Source organism: Amblyomma americanum, chromosome 8 (genome assembly GCF_052857255.1).
Source record: "Amblyomma americanum isolate KBUSLIRL-KWMA chromosome 8, ASM5285725v1, whole genome shotgun sequence".
Lineage (NCBI taxonomy): Eukaryota > Metazoa > Arthropoda > Arachnida > Ixodida > Ixodidae > Amblyomma > Amblyomma americanum.
The window spans coordinates 86,727,207-86,746,955 of NC_135504.1; the positions used below are offsets into that span (position 1 = coordinate 86,727,207).

General features: G+C 47.9%; 1 protein-coding gene across 2 annotated transcripts in view; it reads left to right on the forward strand.

Annotated features, from left to right (window-relative positions):
- Positions 1-19,749, forward strand: part of LOC144101975 (uncharacterized) — a 143,086-nt gene that overhangs the window by 105,942 nt on the left and 17,395 nt on the right. The window contains exons 3-7 of one of the 2 annotated variants that reach the window (XM_077635218.1): positions 2,957-3,062; positions 7,168-7,182; positions 10,402-10,565; positions 14,623-14,788; positions 19,606-19,724. In XM_077635218.1, coding sequence (XP_077491344.1) covers positions 2,957-3,062; positions 7,168-7,182; positions 10,402-10,565; positions 14,623-14,788; positions 19,606-19,724 — 570 coding nt within the window. The remainder of the gene's footprint in view (positions 1-2,956; positions 3,063-7,167; positions 7,183-10,401; positions 10,566-14,622; positions 14,789-19,605; positions 19,725-19,749) is intronic. The other variant, XM_077635219.1, reaches the window with a different exon arrangement.

The following is a 19,749-nucleotide window of genomic DNA, read 5'->3' on the forward strand; positions in this document are numbered from 1 at the left end:
CCGATCGCAAGAACAGTGGAAGAGCGCACTCACAAACATAAAAGAAATGCAAATAAAATACAAAGAAATAAGAAGTATGACTCCCCCTGACTTCTGTTAAGGTGTATCCAGAAAACAGACCACCTACTGGGTTGCGGACAGGTCACGTGGTCCGGACGGATCACGTGGCCACACATGCCTGGCTCGCGACAACACCCACATGGTGGGCCAAAGTGTCAGACGACAGAGCGGGCCGGGAAGCGCTCTGCGGCTACGTGAAATGCCTGCAGTAAGCAGTGTTGAGGTTACTTGTTATGGACACCGAACAGAATCATCAGCTGGCCACGTTTGCCTTGGTGATCTCAAGTGACAATGAATGTAGGGCTCCCTACAAAAAAATAAAAGGCTGGCGGTTTAGCATTGCTAAGCATGAAATATTATGCGAAAGCATGGTTTTTTGCAGACGGACACCACCGCCACGTACAGTCTTTGTCAGAAATATACAGCCCAAGGGGTTTGCTTCAAAGCCGCATAGCGGAGCCCTTTAGCATATTAGAAAGCCCTAAGCTTGCGAGGGTTGAGGACTTAAGTTCCTCCCACCTTCTTGAGACTAGGGTCACTTAGTACGCAAGAGGAGCCGCGCTGCAGGGCTCAGAAGCAGACCCTTTGGGGTGTATACTTATGACAAAGACTGTACCACTCACTAGGTGAGATGTGAGTGCGCCAGTTATATTTGCTACTCAGAGGGTTTACATAGACACCATTGAAACCCAGGGACAGCGACTATTTCACACAAAAAACGGTGCTTGAGAGCGGATGTATAATGAAGGTAGAGGCTTGCAAAATCACGTGTATAGTTGCAGTGCACTTGGAGCAGGTGCGACAAGGAGACTAGTCATGCGCGCGGCCTTTCGCCCTGCTATCTTCACGAAAATGGTGGCCGAAGGTCCGCGGTCCACTGGCGAAAAAAAAAAAATGCCCAGGTATTTCTTGCTCGCTGCGATTCGTGGGGCCGGCACGGTCCTCACAGATCGACTGCAACTGGGACTTCTCGTGACTATGGTCTGTGGGCCAAAACAGATCTGTGGTCTCTCATCTGGATGCACCTTAAAGAACCCGAAGTGGTCGAAAATAACCCTAACCTGTCAGATACCACGTGCCTATAGCAGATCAAAACGTTGCTTTGGCATGTAATATCTATCCATAAACCAATTTAATCCTCACAGCAGGTGGGATAGCGAATGCTATCAAAGAATTGTCTATGTACAGTCTTTGTCAAAAAACACACAGCCCAAAAGGTCTGCTTCTGAGCCCTGCAGCACGGCTCCTCTTGCATACTGAGCGACCGTAATCTCACGAAGGCGGGAAGAACTTAAGTCCTCAAGCTTGCCGAGCTTAGAACTGTCAAATGTGTTTAAGAGCCTCGCTACAGGGATTGGAAGCAAACCGCTTGGGCTGTAATTTTTGACAAAGACTGTACATAAAGTATGTGTAGATCTCCGCCTTAATTTCATGATCAGGTCTAGTCTGACTGCTACAGGTGGGCTGCCATTGTCAAGATTGGGAGCTTGAGAATTAGCTCAATGATGTTTACCAATCCAGCCTCTTAGAAAACATGACCGAACATTTGATTTCATTACAACACATGTTCTTGCAGTATTTTGGGACTTCATCCTGTAAGGACAGGAATTTTGTGGAAAACACAGCGCCTTGTAGTATGTAATTTCGCTGTCGCTTGTCGTCAACGTGTATTATAGAAACTGTTTTAAAACCGGACGGCTGAAAATTTTGGGGGGCTGACTCCGTTGCCCTTTACAACTTGGAGGGCTTGCAGACAAATAATCTCAGTGGAGAAGAGTGAACGAGGCCACTTTAGCGACCATCGCCGAAGTGCCTACCTTCTTTACGTGGGCAGCCGCATTTGCAAATCACATTTAGGGACAACAAGATGGCGGGCATCGACGGGGTGCAGAATGTTGAACACGACGTTGTTCTCTTGGGCCTCCTTGCGCAAGACCTGAAATTGGTTTTCGATTCAGCACTGACTGTATATTCTGGCATTCTATAATATCTCTGTTTTGTGCACTGTATTAATAATTATGCCTCTTCGTTTTTTTTTCTTTAAAATGGCATCTTGGCTGGACTTGTCACAACTTCGAGATACGCTATATGGCACACATTTGACAATCGCACCATCTTTGCCAAAAGTAACCGCACAGCCGCCACGGCAGCGGAAGAAGGCTCTCAGCCGAGCGGCGATGCTGCGGTCCCCAAATGTGAGTGTAAACTGGGTGACGTAAGCCCGCGCTCTCGCCCTGCTTCCTTGGCTGAAAAGAAGTAAACAGGGAGCATGTGCGGCAGGGAATAATTGACATTCTTAGATTGGTAGGTTGCACTGGGAAGGGGGGGAGAAAGAAAATAATGGGAATGTGCAGCCCTGTAACTGTCTCCTTAGGTACGGACCACCGCAACGGGGCTGAGCGAAGGAGAGGGATTAAAGAGATATGTGAGAGGAGGTGGGGTCAGGTGCGGGAGTAGGGGAAAGCATTGGCATAAGGTGGCGGGTGACGAGCCTGGCACGAAGCGGCACGAAAAGCGCTGGACTATCAAAGCAGCATGGAAGGACCTACCTCGCGTTAAGATTACCGTATTAGCCGATTACGGCCAAGGACTTTGCACGCGATTGCAGCTGGGAATCTCGCTCCTGTGGAGTGCTTTCATACTGAGTGAGGGCGCAGGTTTACATCAGCTACTTAACACTCGCAGCCGGGGAGGAGCGGCCAGCGCTGAAGACAGCAGCGTCGTACGTCGCTCGGCTGCAAGCCCGCTCCGGCCGCCGGCGCGTCTGTTTGGTTACTTTTGGCAAAGAGGGTACATTCGCACGCAGTGCTCGCGCGGGTCTATAGTAGAGTGGGTATCCCATGCCGCGGTTGTCTGTCACATCAGCGTTTCTGCTTCCCGCCCTTTCTGTGCACAGCTTAAGGAGGACGCGATGAAGCGAACTGAGACTGCCAAACTGGCGCGCCGAGTCGGCCTGCCCAACAAATCGACCAAGCCGACCATCGAGATTTACCGGCCCCCCGGTGAGCGCCCAGCCATGTGCCGCTGCTCGCGTCTTGCCTGTGCAGCCTATGCAGTGCTCTGTGCACTTCGAGCCATCGGGTTAGCTCTGAGGCGCAGCACAGTTGGTTTGTCTGTGGTAAAGTGTAAAAGTGCTACATGAATTGCTTACGTAATTGCAGACAAGGACTATCGCAACGTACTTCTCTCAAAACAAGGTCAAAATATGCGTTAGCTGGTAGAAAAGGAAGCGGTTTGCTCAAAGATAAATTTACAGACTAAAATTTTTTGTAACCGTAATGCTGCATTGGCACATGACGGAGCAGTTTTGGATCTGTTAAGCTCAGTGCTGGCTTCCGTGTTCATGTGGCACTAGGGATGGTTAGCGATGGAGCCACTTGCGAGTGGCGTGCTACCTTTCGCTTGCCTTCGCAAGAGCTTTCAATTTAGCTTACAAAACATGGTGCGTGCCTGTTTGAACATCATGCCCATATTGCATGCGTCATATAGTCCACCGGTTGTTTCAGCGAAGGCGAGGCAGAATTTTACAGCAAAAGCTGTTATGACTTTGGTGTAGTCATATAGCTGAAGCGAGTGCCATCCCTGTTGGGTGCTCCAGCTACGCGATACCGCATAGATTCATGATCCACCAGAGGAGAGAGGAGGTTATTGGGAAAGGAGGTTGCGCTGACGCTGGTGGAGGCTGGACTTGGTGCCGAGGGAGGGAGAGGGGGGTGCACTTGCGCAGACCATGCAGCTGGCCGCGCATGCGCAGTGCGCCTAATGTTGGGGGTAGTGCGCGTGGCGTAGGAGGGGATAGCTTGGCGCCGGTAGGTGGCTGGTCCACATTTGTTTCTGTGGGGTTGTGAAGGGGGAATGCCTAGAGGGGAGTTTCTAAGCATATGTTGCCCTGCGTTTGCACCGTGTTGTTGGGGGTCGGTCCGCCCCTCTTTAGCAATAGGTTTTCCATGGCTTGTGCGTCGTGAAGCTCAGCGAACGTATATATTCTCGCTGTGTGCTTAACATTCACGTCTTCTTTAAAAACATGCTTTTTGAGATATCAAGGTGGCTTCTGTGCTGTTGCAATACAAGTGTTAGCGAACATCAGGAAACAAGTGACACGTGTCAAGCAGGTTTTCTAATATTCAGTAGTCAAGTTGTAACTATAACAGTTAGGCACTTGATTGCAATTTGAGATTTGCAGGCAGCAATTAGTGATATCCATGTCACTTTTTAAAATTTCGAAAATGCAAACTGCCTTGGCGTTGTGGCTCAACAAGTTTAGGCCGCGAACTGCCCTTTTCGAAAAGCGCGCGGCCCGGAGTGACGTCCAGCACTGCGCATAAAATGTGGCGCCCTTGTCCTTGTCTGTCTCGCCCGTGCTACGATGCTGGTCACGACTCCATCCCATACAGGAGAGAGGTCATGTGACACTTGCGCCACGCAGTTGACGTGTAGTGATAGACGTTGCTTATTTGTCGTGCCCTAGCGCCCAAGGTGATCGCGATTTCGAAATTCTGAAAAGTGCTGTCTGTTTCTAATGTTCTACAGAAACTGCGTCTCACCGGTACTTAGAACACTCAAAGGCATGCTGAAAGAAGGGCAAACAGGCGAAGGGCATATTTGTGTTCTAATTATGCTTTGCACAGTTTTTGTGCAGTGAACTACCAACTAGCCCCCAATATTGCTAACGGATGGCTACAAATTTGCAATTGTAACCAGGTGCATAAATGCATTACGTAAAAAGGTAACAACAATTAGTTAACTATTTTGCTAGTTGACATCACTAACCTGTTTTCTGATGTGCTCCTTACAATGCCGCAGAAGCCGTCTTGATATCTCGAAAGAGCCTCTTTTTTAAGAATTCTGGTTCATCTTCGCTGAAACAATTGGTATAAAGATTCAGCGTCAGCAGTATCATGCTGTTCACTCAGTGATACTTCAGGCAGCTACTTCGACACGAACTTGAATGGGATTACATGAAGCAAGTGTTTACACAAGGTTCTACAAGGAATTGTTTTTTAAAATTTAATTCTGAACTTGGTGGTTTCGTTTTTTTTCCATTTTCTTTTTTATTTCCTTAAAGACCCCCTTTTTTGGGGTATTGCATAAGGGGTCAAAAACTGAATAAGCTCCAGATTTGCAACTTATGGCTTAAACATATTTAATTACGTACATGCCATGTGATTCAAAGCTGTCTATGGCCACTAGTTCTTGTTGGCCTATTTGCAGCAGCTTTGTACATGGTGCTTGGTTGTTTGCCAGTGGTCTGTGAATGCCTTTTGTAATAGCTCATCTGAGGTGGCAGTACTCTAAACTTATGGAACATTTGTACATAAATAGTGAAATTCCACTTGAACAAACTTTTTAGATAAATGAACTGCTTCGAAATAGTCGTTGGTACCACACTATATGCAATGCGGATGTGTTCTGTTAATGAATTCCAGCTCAGGGCTACATTCAGTTCAGCGACATTGCTTCTTAGTCAGGGTGCACTAATGCGGGAGACTTGCAGCAATTTTTGTTCGCTAAAATTTTAGGCCGCCGTTCATGAACTCTGGCAGCGACTTTCACTGGAAAAAGTTTTTACTTCTGTTTCTCCTTTGTCGGCCTGGTTGGGCTACATAGATGGCTTGTACCTTGAGCAGCAGCCGAATAGCGTACCTGCCTCGCTCTGTATCAGGAAGATATTGACAAAACAAATGTACCTAAACTAGTTTATGGCTTAGTTGAAATCTTAGGCGAGAGCCGTCATATTTCAACTATAAGCCGTATTGTTGTATAGCGAAATTTTTTTTGCTTCTCTCTATTTCTGTCTCCACGACGACGTCTTTCCATTGTCTGCTCTTTCTTCTCTCTTCTTTCTTATTCTTCTATTTCTTCTTGTTTCTTCTCTCCTTCGTCTGTATTGTCTTGCTCTCGTTGTGGCTTGTCATGGCAGCGATCTGCTTGTGCGCCAAGCCAACCAAAAACAACTACAATCGGAACGGGCTTCAGTCAGTTACACAAAGACTCAGGGTGGGCCCCTATACAATGGCACTGGCCGCAAAGCCTGTTTTTCAAAGCAAATGACACGAGTTTAAGACAACAGGATTTGTACAAAGAAAAAAGTGTGTGTATTGAAGCACTGCTGAACTCGCCGAGCTTACGAAGTCTGCAGTGGTGAATGTAAATGTGCACTTTTTGTCAAATAAACACCCTTTGGAACCATTTAAGTGCTCGCAATATACTTGGGCTCATCAAAACATGTAGCAACATGCTTATTTCAATTCTCTGTGCTTTCGCTTACTTCGCTTCAGTGCCAGTTTTCTCAAGGTGTAAAAAAGGGGTAAGAACCGTTGTCAAGCTGCTCGAGAAGCAGCTTTTTGTTCTTATCCTTGCATTTATTTCTGTATTGAAAGAAATGCTAAATAAATTGATTGATTGATTGATTGAAGTTCGTTCAAGTGGTATTTCACTATAATTTAGAAGTTCTAGCCATGCCTCTTAGTAGTCCCGGCTTCAGGTTCGCATGCACTGTCCACAGTTATGGTTAACAACTAGAGTCTACAAATGCCTTCTTTAAATGTCTTGGCGACCACTGAACTCTGCACTAAGGGGAAACGGTTGATTCACTTTTTATTGTTATGGAAGCTAACACTGAGGAAAGTAAATGTGTCGAACTACAAAAACTGGAGGTAATTTTCTTTATTTGGGGTAAAATATGTGCAAATAAGTACCTACGCCTTCTTGCCTTTGGCGGCTGCATATGTTTACCTCTCATGTTCAAAGCATTTTCATTCATTTCTGGGGCTGCAGTATTCTTGAATCAACAAACAGGCCTCGACGGCATAAGCGACTTACTTTGCTCCTTTGTTGCCTGCACACTTAGTTTTTTTTTACTTCCAGCCAAACCCACTTTCCTGCAAAACAGCGACTGTGCGAGTGGTGTCTAGAAGAGTGTCATTGTTACACTGCTACTTACGCAAAAATTGGCTTGCTCTTTTTGAATCTGTCATCTTGACCTTCGGTCCGGTATCTACAAGCTTCACTTTTTCTTTCTCTCTCTCTGGTGACCCATCCCCCTTGGTCGTCTTCTGTCCTGTTCTGTCTGGATGCAATGCTTACCTTTTGGCTGTGGAACCTCAGGTGTGAGGGTTTCTGGTGAGAAATTTTGCCTTTTCTCGTTCTGTGTGTTACTAACAATGCGCGCACTCACTCACTCGACGGCACAATGAACCAGAGCACTGTAGTGCCGCTGAAAGAAAAAAAAAGCTGGTTTAGCCGCATTGCTCGATGCTGGCACAACCGGGCATGCAGGATGGTGCACGTCTTCTGGGGCCTGCCGGGTATGACCTTGTTTGCTGCTGTTGGTTTCTTCACTTTTTTCGGTAACAACTTGAAATGGTGCTAACCTTGGAGTGGAGCCAGTTATCTGACTGTTCGGAGAGCGACGATGATGGTTTCGGATGCCGAAAGCTCGCAAACTTGTGTCATGTGAAAACACAAACCAGTCGCTGTATTTAGTGGCGATTTTACATGTTCAGTGCAACGGCAGAGTAATTGCAGTGAATGTGCGCTCAGCTGCATGGCTTTAAAGTGAGGCTGATTAGTATCTAATTGAGCTTGTGGTGAAAAATTTTGAGTTTCTAAAAGTGGCTCGCATAAATGGGTAACATACTGGATCCTTAGAGAAGGCAAGCGGCTGGCACAACCTCCGCGGCAATGTGACTGCGGCTGGCACAAGACAGGGTTAATTTAAGAGATATGGGGAGAGTCCTTTGCCCTGCAGTGGGCATAGTCAGGCTAATGTTAATGACGGTTAAGCAGCTCGCCGAAAAATTTTTTTTCTAAATAACGAATGAAGGGCGACAGCAATGGCAAAAACATAAGAAAATTTTATTACCATTTTTCAAAGCGAACGGTGATGTTTACAATTTTTCGAGGGAGAGCAGTATTCTTGTGTGGAACAAAGGAATGAGCTCCACACGACTGGGCGCGAGCGGACAGCCTGATTTTATGTTAGATATTAGAAAGTGTTCTTAGCTCTCAATAGGAGAATGCTTATGTGTGTTCTCCAAATGTAAATCACATTACCTTGGTGCCGCTGAGCTCCACCAAGACAACTTTTGCACTGGAACTAGTCATATTAGCCACAATTTGGCCTGTTACAAGTAATCGGATACCGGAAATTGGACGGTGTAAAACAATACGAATTAAAGGACAAATTATTCAGTTCGTGAAACAAATCTCGGATAGCTCACAGTTTCTCTGTAGACGTCTTAGTTTCTGGTAAGGGAGAGTTTCTGCTTCCAAAAAGACTTTAAAAAACTCACAGGACGGTTACAACTATAACTCGAGATTTAGCGATAGCTGTGCAGGCAATTAGTTTGGGGATATTTTGAGGTACAAAAGATACAGTGATCCTATATCGTAAGTGATGCACCGCTGCACTGGCAGGTGGCGAGCCACCCATAAGGTTATGCGACCCAGGTTGACGGTGATATAAGGTGAGTGCGTTAATGACTTGAGGGTGCGTTAATGACATCCATGGGTGGATGTCATTAACATATCCGCTGGTTATATTAACAGTGATGACGCCGTACAACTATGACGCGCAAGCTAGGGACGGGCGCCTAACAGCTGTCGCTTTAAATGTTATGTAGCTTGTTTCCGCATCCATATGGCACTTTTCAGATGGATAGTGGTCACAGTAACTCCGTCGTACATGTGTGCCACTCTGAGTTCTCAACACATTAGTTTAACATGCTAATTTAAAAACGTCCTGTGCAGACGGCATAGCAAAACCTTATCGATGCTCGTGGACAACTTTCTGTGGCAGTGCAGCAGAGATTAGGCAGGAAATGGATGCGCCTTTGCCCCCATGCCATGGTGTGCTTGTGGACTGTGTTGTTCGGACTAGGGAGCGGGGAGGTGATAGGAAGAAGTTTTAGAGACGGTGCGGGGTCCCATGCGAGAAGTAGCCCACTCTCCAAGCAACAGGGACAATGGCCCGTATTCTTCTCTTCTAGCCTCTACTGCAGTGCCACAGAAAGTTGACCGTGAGTATAGGACAGGGTTCTTTGTAGAGACATGGGTGAGGCCTTTGCCCTGCAGTGGGCATAGTCAAGCTGATGATAATGATAGAAGCCTTCCCATGAAGAGACATAACGGATCCAGGAGAGCTGTATGAGCTCAGTGTGGTTGCTGCAATGTATTGTTATGTTCTTGTCAGGCTACATGCGTAACAGTGCACGTGTTCACTGCTATCATGTCATGTTTGAGGCCTTTTCGTGTAGCTTTGTGCGCTTCGGATTTTATTAGTGGCGAGAGAGAAGAAAATGCCTGTAATGAAAAAGGCACAATAGTTGGATGTTCTGCTTACATTGCCTAGAATTTTGATTCTACCAATTCAGTAAAGTTCCCATGCACACCTCTTCTGCAATGTGAACACGAATTGGCCTGTATGGAAGTAAAATCTGCCCAAGTGCCAGTGTAAATTTCGATCACTAAATATATGGAATGCTTACTCTTGGAAGCAAAGGAATGTTCCCACTGTAAAGCACAGTAACTTGATGCAGTTAGCAATAGAAGGAGGCATGTTTTCTTATCGAGGAGGTTGAAACGTCGGTTAAAATCTTCGCACCTGCAGAACATCGCATATTTTGAAGAGGGAATTTTTTACCATTGCAGACGAGCAGGAAGATACAAGGGGTCAGTAGGATCGCAGGAAGGTAGCTGCTCTCACATTCACCAGACTTCCCACATCTAAGGAAAATTGGAAAACGAGAAGGCGTTGAAGTGTTTTTGGCACCCATCAGATTGTCGATGATTTGCAAAAAGACAAATCCGTGCGTTAACCAAGAGAAAAAAGTATGCATAATTGACCATGAGAAATGATTTATAGTTTGTGATGAAGGTTTTTACTATGTACCGTTGCCAACCATAAGTATTCTGTATTTTAGAGATGGAAATCTACCCCAGGATTTGGGCAGCATACCCTTCCCTTAAAAGGGAGTGTGCTAGAAGACAGCTTATACTCTACCATTACTCCTCTATAGGCTAATTGGTGCCTAGAGTGTACCAGTGATATAGTGGAGACAAACTGCCCACGTGATAGGAAGCAGACATTGTGTCCAGAATTGTTTCTCTGGAGGCATGTGCGCCATGTGAGAGCTGCCTGACGGATTTGTTTTATCCTTTTTATTACCCGAGGACTGAAAAAAAGCTGGCTTAGAGCGTTGTGTATGGCAGGTAAACCTGCACGTAACTGAGGGCCTCTGTGCCATCTTTACGCACACCTCAGGCAGTGTTCAGTAGGCTTTTGTTTACAATTCTTTCTCTTGCAATGCGTTCGTCATCTTACGCGTGCCCGTCACACAGACCTGCCTCAGTCGAGCGAAGACGTGGCTCCTACTCCTCCCCCGAGCAACTCTCACCACCACCACCACCACCATCACCACCAGTCGGCGCTCATGAACGGCACCAATGGCGTTGGGGCCTCGCCCCAGCAGCCCAACGTCACGCCCAGAGCGGTGCACTTCCAGGTCAGTATCCGTGGGTCCTGCTAACGAGACTCGCCGCAGTGGCTAGGTGGTTCCGGTATTCCGATCCTGGTCTCTGCTGCCATGTCTCGATGGAGGCAAAATGTGCTGTGCGATGTCATTGCACGTTAAAGAACTGCACGTGGTCGAAGTTACTCCCGAGTCCTTTCTCTCTTGCCTCTTTCTCTCCCTCCTTCTTCCATTCCCTGAGTACCAGTTCAGGTGTCCACCTCTTGGCCAACAATCACTGATACATAATTGATGTTAGGTGCAGCTTAGCAGTTATTGACACTCCTCGCATGGCAGTCTCCATGTGCAAAGGTTCAGCCGCAGTGGCAGCTAGTAGGACGGCAACTTGCCGGCACATTAGTGATGCTGGCACCTTAATTGTGGGGGTTTCATAAGTAAAAATATATTAAAGCGTTCTAGTACGATTAGTGAATGGGTAGTATGTTGTTCGGAGGAGCTGTGAGTGGCGCATGCTGTTGAACGAAGCGATATGTGTTCCCAAGTTATCACACCGCTGCAGGCTACTTGATTGACTTCCTGTCTGCAGGACACGATATAGGCCAAATACCGTAGACGAGGACATAGTGCGTGAAGCCAGTTGGCAGTGGTCCGTCAGGTAAAGTGTACCTCGCAAACCTCAGAACTGGGCTCGCAGCCGCATCGTCATCCTCTAGCCAGTGATGTCCCACTCAGAGAATTTCCTCCTTTTCGGGGAATTTGAGGAGTAAAATTTGGCGAAAAGGGAATTTTTACGGAGTTTCAGGGAATCCTGCAAATCGAAATTGCCTCACTTTTCCCAAACTGACACAGTTTTCAAGCTGCTGAAGAGCATCAAAGGGCTTGAAATAAGAATTTCTGGCTCTCGCTGAGGGTAATTGTTGGTTACAGCATGGATTATGACTGTTTCCGGCCAAGATGTGAACTTGGCCCGTACGAACAATTGTGCACTTGAACGATCTGGTTGTCATAAAAACTGGACTCTCTGCTTGATTATTGGCATTTGCTGGCATTGTGCACAGCGATTGCGAACCATCTGCTTTGTCAGAAAATACAGAGAGAGAGAAACGACTTTATTTGCCACTTGAGCATTGGGAGTTGGGCAGGTGGGCCGAGCGTGGCCCTCAGACCGCAGACGCTCAGTACTAGAGCAGGGGAAGATTGTGCTGGTGTGAAGGGCCCATTTTGTAGCTGGAAGCTATGGAACTTCATTTGCCAACGGGTCAAGGCACGCTATCCTTGCCTGTGGCATAATAGATATTGAGCCGTTGTGCAGGGCTCTGAGCTTTTGGCTGTGTGTCAAGAATTGCGGTGTACTGTGCACTCAGTTAATTCCAGAGGAATGCCAATCTATCCGGACGGGCGACCCATCTGTAGTCCGGTGTGAGGGTCTCACTATGAAGATGACAGCCTTTCTTGGAATGTAACCCGTCGGAAGCACGCGGCAAAGAAAGTATACGCACTTCTTCTCTTTAGAAAGGAGGTATTAGATGAATGAAGGCACAAACACTCGATGAAAGGCTTGGTTTTATGGTTTTAACATTCAAAAGCAACTCGGTGTATGAAGAATGCCATAGTGGAGAGTTCTAGGGAAATTCGGCATGCTTTCTTAACGTGTACTGATAGTACACGGGCCTCTAGCATTTCGCTTTTATAAAAATGCAACCACCGCAGACAGGTCAGTGAAAGGCAACATTGTGAGCGCGAAAGCTTATGCCAAGCACGTCGCTGCGGGAGCATGTACTGCATGTCGTGTCCAGCCAGACAGGATTATACACACTTAACAAAAAAAAACACCCAAATGGAAGTAAATGGCTTGTCCTCTAGTACGCACCCAAATGGAGGTTTTATTTACTCCGTATAAATGGAGTATTTTATTTACTCGCTCATGCAAGAGGCATATTTAGGAGTACGAAGGATTAATATTTTTACTACCCACTGAAATGGAACCCAAAAATGGCATCATGTTTATTCGTTCTCATTCAGGTTCATTCTTACAGCAGTGCCAGTGGCAGAAACGGACAGGTATCTGCGGGGGCTGCCTGCAATCAAGCTAGGGAAACTGCGCTTCCCTAACGTGACCCCGTATCACGTGTTCTTTTCGCCATCTGCTAGCCCAGTGGCGGCATAGGCTGAGGCGACAGGGTCATCTGCTTGTCGTCTGCTTTTGTTTTATGCGCTCATTTGGTTGCCTCTGATCATAGATAAAGCGATGTAAAATTAGAATAAGTAAAGAGTTGAAAAGGGGTCTCAAAGTAGTTTTTGCTGTCATGCAGCATGCTATAGCTGACTGAAAACCAGAGCAGAATAAATTGTAAATGAGAACAGCGCCGAAAGTAATCCGATATGGCAGTGTTTGCTTTTATCCTCATGTCTTTAAAGCTTGGTTCTTAATATGATTGAGGAAAATTTTGTCGCCTCAGCTTAGTCAAGATCTCGGCATTGAAACTGTTCTATCACAGTTCCATGTTGATGCAACACACTATAGTCTGCTTCAACGCGTTGCGCGAAACATACCGAAAAAAGCTGTGCTGTGGGAATGAGGCCTAAGCAGGGGCTCTAACGGGGTTGCAACATTAGCAAAGGAAGGTCAGTATGGTTAAAGCACTGGAGGCTTCACAGGAGCAGTTCAATTATGTACCTTCCTGTAGCGGAAAATGGCAACAAGTCGCTAGCTTGTACCGTGGTAGGCGCCCCCTGAGGAGCAGAAGTGAGCAGAGATCCAGAGATGATGATAACCAAGGGGTTATCACTCACCGCCATTATCACATGACTGACCAGAAGCAGATGAGACACTAGGTAACGGTGCGGACGGCGCAAAATGATGTTTTTTTTACTCCATTGGGGACTTGGGGTGCATTGAGACCAAGAAACCCCATTTCAGAATGGGAGTTATAAGCTGGGAAATCCTTCTTTATGCACCATTACTCAGTGTAGGGAGTAAAATAGGTCATTTAGCGCAAATTTTCTCTATATTGATGGAGTTAGTGTTTCCACATATGGGTGGTGCCAACCATTTAAACTCTGAATTGGGTTGATTCTTGTTTAGAGTGTAGGGGGTATGCCGCCCTTGGAATTTGCGGGTTTTACACAAATAAAATGTGGACATGCCAGGTATAGCCGCTGACCTCCTGACCAGGTCACTGCAAAGCGTCTTGGAACAGTCTTTTTCGCCTTCTTAGATATGTGGCCGCGGCTGCTGAACATTGGATATCAAACCCGCGATCTCGTGGAGTATAGTGGAGTGATAGGATTTGATTTTTACCACCATGAATTCTTAGCGCGTTGTCATTGCACAGCACATGGACGTATTTGCATTCCACTGCCATTGAATGCGCCCTCCGTGGATTGCGCGATCTCGCGCACAGCAGCCAAATGCCGGATATCATCTGCGGCGCGTCCCTCACAGCCAGTCACTTAGGGTCGCTAAACCGAACATTTTGCAATTCACGCACACTGAGCCACAGCGACAGGTGTAACTTTGGGGACGCCAGCGCCATTTAGGCTGCTGCCACCTGTGGTCAAGAGGGTCCTGTTGTTTGCGAGCCCGTGTCACAGAAAAGCCTTCGTCGTTGATCGTGAGTGAAAAATTTATGAAGAATCTCTAGAGAAGCAACCTAGGTGGGCTGGAAGGTAGGTCACGTAAGTCAAGTGACCTTGTGATGTCATCATTACCTGCCCATCGGGTTGTGAGCAAACTGTTTACTGTGGGAGGTGGCAGTTGAATTAATGATTGGTCATGATAAGTTGCTCTTCCCAAGCAACCTGGGTCTCTCAAGTCCCACCGATGTCAGCACCTTCCATTTCAAGGCTATGGCGCATCACCTAACTGCTGCACCACTGCACCAGGAGTGGTATAAGGAGTCCTATGGACCTATGAGTAATTGCTCCCAAGCTGCAACGGCCTTCTAACAGCATAGATCGTGGCGTAGTGTGCGATGTGTGCCTGCGTCAACGGTGCCACAGCGCGAGGCTGTCACGTTCTACAATGGCAGCTAGGAAAGCCGGCATACCTTGGTTGTTGCCATCGTTTCTCACAATGGTCTTCTTTCAGGTTCCGCCCGTGGTGCTGTCCTCGATGCCGTCGTCGACGAAGGACCCGCCGGTGGTTGGCAAGAGCTCGCTTCGGCGCTCCAAGAGCTTCTCGCACGATGAGCCGGCACCCGCCAATGCCTCCTTTCCTGCCGAGTACCAGGGCCTTGTCAAGAAGGCGACGCACGGTGAGGGAGCGGATGCTGCACTGTCAATGTGGGGTGGAATTCACCCTACATGAGCTCTCAGTAAGGGCAGTAGCCTGGTCCTGGTGAGGTTGGGGTTAGTAGAATGCAGCGTATGTATTAAAATATACAGGAGGGGCGACTCAGCTAATAAAAAGGGCCATTTTTACTTAATCGGAGAAAGCTTGGTGAGGCATCTGTTGGGTGGCACTGGGATTTGGTTTTCGCTAGAGTTTCTTTATAGGTTTCCATAGTTGCGCGTAGATCTGCCATATTGCTCCCATGCATCCTAGTTATCAGCGAAAGCCGCAACTCTTGAATGCAGGAGGCAAACTTCGTGCAGCAGGTATAGCGAGTGCAGGCTCAATCCAACTGCTTATGGCTGCTGCACTGGCTTTATTCTAAGCAAAATACTGTTGCCGCGAATGATACAGCTTGCTAGTAATGTGTTGGAAGCGCCAAGACCAATCTCAATGAGTTACGAACAAAATACTATCCATGAGGATAAGTAACGGCATCTGTTCTAAACGCCACAACAATTTTAACAATTGGCAAACACTTGTCATCAAGCACATGTTCTTGACAAGAACAATTGTTTTCAAGGAACTTGTGAACTCAAACAAAATGAAATACCACGATGCATGAGAAGAATAGGTGAACCAATGAATTGCCAGCTGTAGTTTGTGCTAAACGATGCGGAGGAGTTGGCTTCTCTGTAACCCATGGGTGCTTCTGCAACCATATGGTCGCATTTGGCAAATAGAGGCACGAGCTGCGCAGGGAAAACAAGCGCGAAACTCTAGGAACCTATACAGTAACTATTTTTCACGCTGGTAGAACGCTTCCACTGCGCTACCCCTCCTGCTGTCCTTGGGTTTGTGGTTCCGCCGGATGCTCTGTCCCGCTTATTCTGCAAGCACACGCATGCACTGTGGCATGCGTGGTAGTTGTCTGCTTTGTGGCGCTGTACTTGCTCATCGCCTTAATGTGCTTTGTTTCAACCTGGATTGAGGCACCCTGAAGCATTGCCTGCTTATGCTGCACCACTCGTCAACACATCATTTTGTTTCATGACATTGTCGACAGGCGGCGCGTCAGTGTGATTGCTTCCTGCCAGCCCCGTCGCCAACGCCGGTGCAAGCGTGTGGTCAATACTAATGTGGGCAAAAGGCACACAAGTGTTGGGAGTTCTAATGACTCTGGATGCGGAGAATTTGAAGCTCTATGCAGTGGTAAAATGTCACTGGCATAGCCTCGAGGAGCCTCCAGTCTACGCAGACTGGCAATGAATGGGTTGTAACAGGAATGAGGGAAACCGGAATGGACGAGTGGGAGTTTTGTGGCACAAAGACTCGGCAGGGGTGAGGCTAGAGGGAGCATGCAGAGAACACAAGTGGGTATCTGGACATGTGCTAAGCATGCCTGTGATTGTGGGAGTCGTGTACCTTGCTGTTTCCAGAGGCCAACATAAGGAGGATGACCTAGTTCTGAAATGCCTTGTGGAAGATGTGCGGTGCTGGGCACCGGACAAAGAAGTCCTGCTACTACGAGATTTCTGTGGGCATGTTCAGGCCATTGATGGCTGTGAAACCCACAAGGGCAGACTTACGTTACAATTGGCTCAGGCACTGTCTCTGGAAATCACCAACTGCAGGGCAGACTGCGAAGGTGACTACACGTGGTGCACACGCAATAGTCGGTCCTGCATAGACTATGACTTGGTTTCCCATAGACTGGCAGCCTGCCTTACAGACTCACATATCGAAGATAGTCAGTACACTGTCGGCACTGACCATAACTGTATTAAGTTGGCTTTCTCAAGTCCTTGTACCTCATAGCATGAACCAACCAGAAAATATGTGCCGCCGGCATCATATAAGAGCATAGCTGAAGCATTTGAACAGAGCTGCACTCGTATGCAGCTGGAAACATACGGCACATATGTTGCAGAATTGGGCCGCATCATGCGCAAACATGCAGCTGAAGAGAGTCTTGCGGCAGCTCGTGCAATGCAAGATTGTTGAGCACGACGACAGGCAGCTATGGGAGATAGCCATGGGTGGGCGAAACAGACCGCAAAAGTTCTGCAAACCAACTACACAAGGCTTGAGAGATGAACAAATGGGCGAACCGGTGCCAGATTTAATTCAGCACTTTACTTCCCATATCCAAAAGCTATATGGGAAGTCGCCGCCAGATACATCAGCACAGTCGTCGATACCACAGTCGCCCGTTGAGACAACCATATTCTGGGAACTGAACAGATTGGTCATTAACTGCACCCTTGTTCTTCTGGATTAGTGCAACAGCGCAAGGCCTAGACAATCTTCCCGCTGAATTAGTTAAGTGCCTTGGGGAGAGAGCACAAGAACGGCTCGTGCAAATATACACCGGGATCAAGGGCGACCCTATTCCAGATAAGTGGCTCCATGGAAAAGTGACGCTAATCTCGAAGAGGGATAGGGACAAGACCCTTTGGCAGAACCATAGGCCACTGACAGTGACTAGCATCTTATAATGCCTTTTTGCTCAGGTGGTGAAGAGATGTATGAACGGCAGGGTGGAGAAAATAGTTGCCTCACGGAGCTGTAGAATGGATTTAGCCAGAGCAGGCGCCTTGAGGACAATATATTTGTACTGATCGAATGCATAGAGATCGCATGTAAGGAGTCTTCGGGCCTTGTCGCATGCATTTCAGGTGTTGCCAAGGCCTATGACAGCGTCCCACATGAAGATTTGCTGTGATGCATGGCGGATATTAACGTGTCATCAGAGCGGACCGGCCTGCTGCAGCGCTTGTACAGTGCCTCCATTGCCGGCATTTGCTTCCATCTGATCAGTGTATGCAGAGTCTGAAGCAGAGATGCTCCATGTCCCCGCTGCTGTACATGCTATATGTAGCAGGGCTGAAACATGCCCTCCTTGCGTCGGGCCACGGCTTTCAGCTTCCCATCACTCGGCAAGGATTACCAGATGTTTGGGCACTTCCAGGTTTTGTGTTCGCCTACGATCTGGTATTACTGGCCGAAAGTGCCAAGGAATTGCAATGGCTTGTTTCCCTCTCTGCTGACTACATGGCTTCGCTGGGCCTCTTATCTAACCTAACCAAGTCGGCAGTCGTTAGATTTGCTGGTACATTGGAGTCTACCAGTCTCGTGACCCTACCAGGAGGAGAAATCGTGGCCCCCGCCTCACTTACCGATACTTCAGTGTTTTTTTCAGTGGCAACACCGACATGTGCGCATCACACGAGGAACACTTCCTGCGCTCTTCCCAATGTGCCGGCTGCATTTTGTGGCGACGCTGCCTCTAGGGGTGCAACCGATGCCTACTGGTGTGTGAGTTATGAAAAACTGTTCATGTGCTAGGGCTCACATTTTTCAATGAAATGGTATGTCTGCCTGGCCCCACTCATGCCTGGCTTGAACGTGGCTGGAAAGAGATTGGCCACCTTTCACTGGGATGCCATGGTCGCGTAGCTGTCGAGGCATTCTAGGGCGACATGGGGTGGTCCTTGTTCAAGGCCCGGGAGGCCCTCGTCAAGCTTTGGTATGAGGGATGTGTTTGCCTAATGGATGACTCCCGCTGGGTTTAGCGGGTTTACTGCTACCTCCACTTTAAAGGCATCTGAGCGCCATGGTACCGGCGTGCAAAGTTTCTGCACTAGAAATTCGGTTTCCTGGTGGGCATCGACTCCGAAGAGACAGCGCAGAAGACTAATGCGGTCACCAAAGGCGCGAGTGCGGGAGGAAGAGTGTCCAGTTGGCCACTTATCGTGCAGGACAAGTCTACCCTGAACCTGTATACCAAGCCCACAAGCCGATCATCAACAAAGGGCAGCTGTACGAGAACAGCTTTGACAGCGTGTTGCTTTTCGAGGCATGCAGAGGAGCGTGGTGAACACTGACCTATCGTCAGTGCTTCGACACTACAATCGAATTGCAGGCTGCAATGTGCAGAGCATGCGGAAATGCACAAGGACATTGAACACTTTGTGCTGCACTGCCCCTGCCTGCACCCGCGGCCTATAGGGGGCACCACTCTGCCGATGGGGCTTGGCTTCTCTTTGCGGGACTAGGGTGCAGTGCGGGAACCCAGCAAAGCCAATGCCGTGCTTGCACCGACAACTCGTCTGCAAGCTTGGTGGAGAATAGATGCAGAAGTGACTCCCTGCCTGTGTTACGCCTGTGTGAGTGGTGCATGAGTGCATGCATGTGTGTTGTCCCACCTCCAGTTTCGGTGGAGAGTGGTAAGTTGCTTGTGCGTGCGGTGTTGTGTTCGTGGCGATGTTTCACTTTTCATTTGCTTCCCGTGTACATGTCTTTTTCTTTTATTTTTGATGCTTTTCAAGTGCACACAAGGACTAACGGCTAGGTCCCAGTGATGCTGACCGCCCGCTCCAAAGGGTACAACCCACATCATCATCATCATAATCATCATCATCATCTTTGCAAGAAAGGTATCGGAAGGGGGAAGTGTGCGTAGAGCCGTGTCAGGGAGCGGAGGGAGAGAGTATAGCAAAACGCTTCAGCACCACGCTGGGCGCTGGAGTAAGATATTTGGCACTCCTGTCTATCTTACTTCGTGATGCCGCAGATAGCAACGTAACTGATAACCAACCAAGGAGAGATGTGCATTTGTTGTGCTATAGGCATAAGCCGGTCTTCTTGCATGTCGTATTTTAGTAAACATGCATAATGTGTGGATGCTGGGTGTCTGACTGTCTGCCTGGGATCTTATTTAATGCCCTCACATTAGCTCCTCCCTCACGACGCAAGAGTGCACTTGGTAGCTGATGTGCTTTGTTCTTTTGCCTGCAGATCCGAACGCCCTGAGCACCCACCAGCTGATGGAGTTGGTGCGGGCTATCTGCCAGAGAGCCACCGAGGGCATCCAGTACGCCGAGCCAGCGGCTCAGCTGTGCCTCTCCATTATCGCGGTAACCCTCCTCATCTCTCGTGACT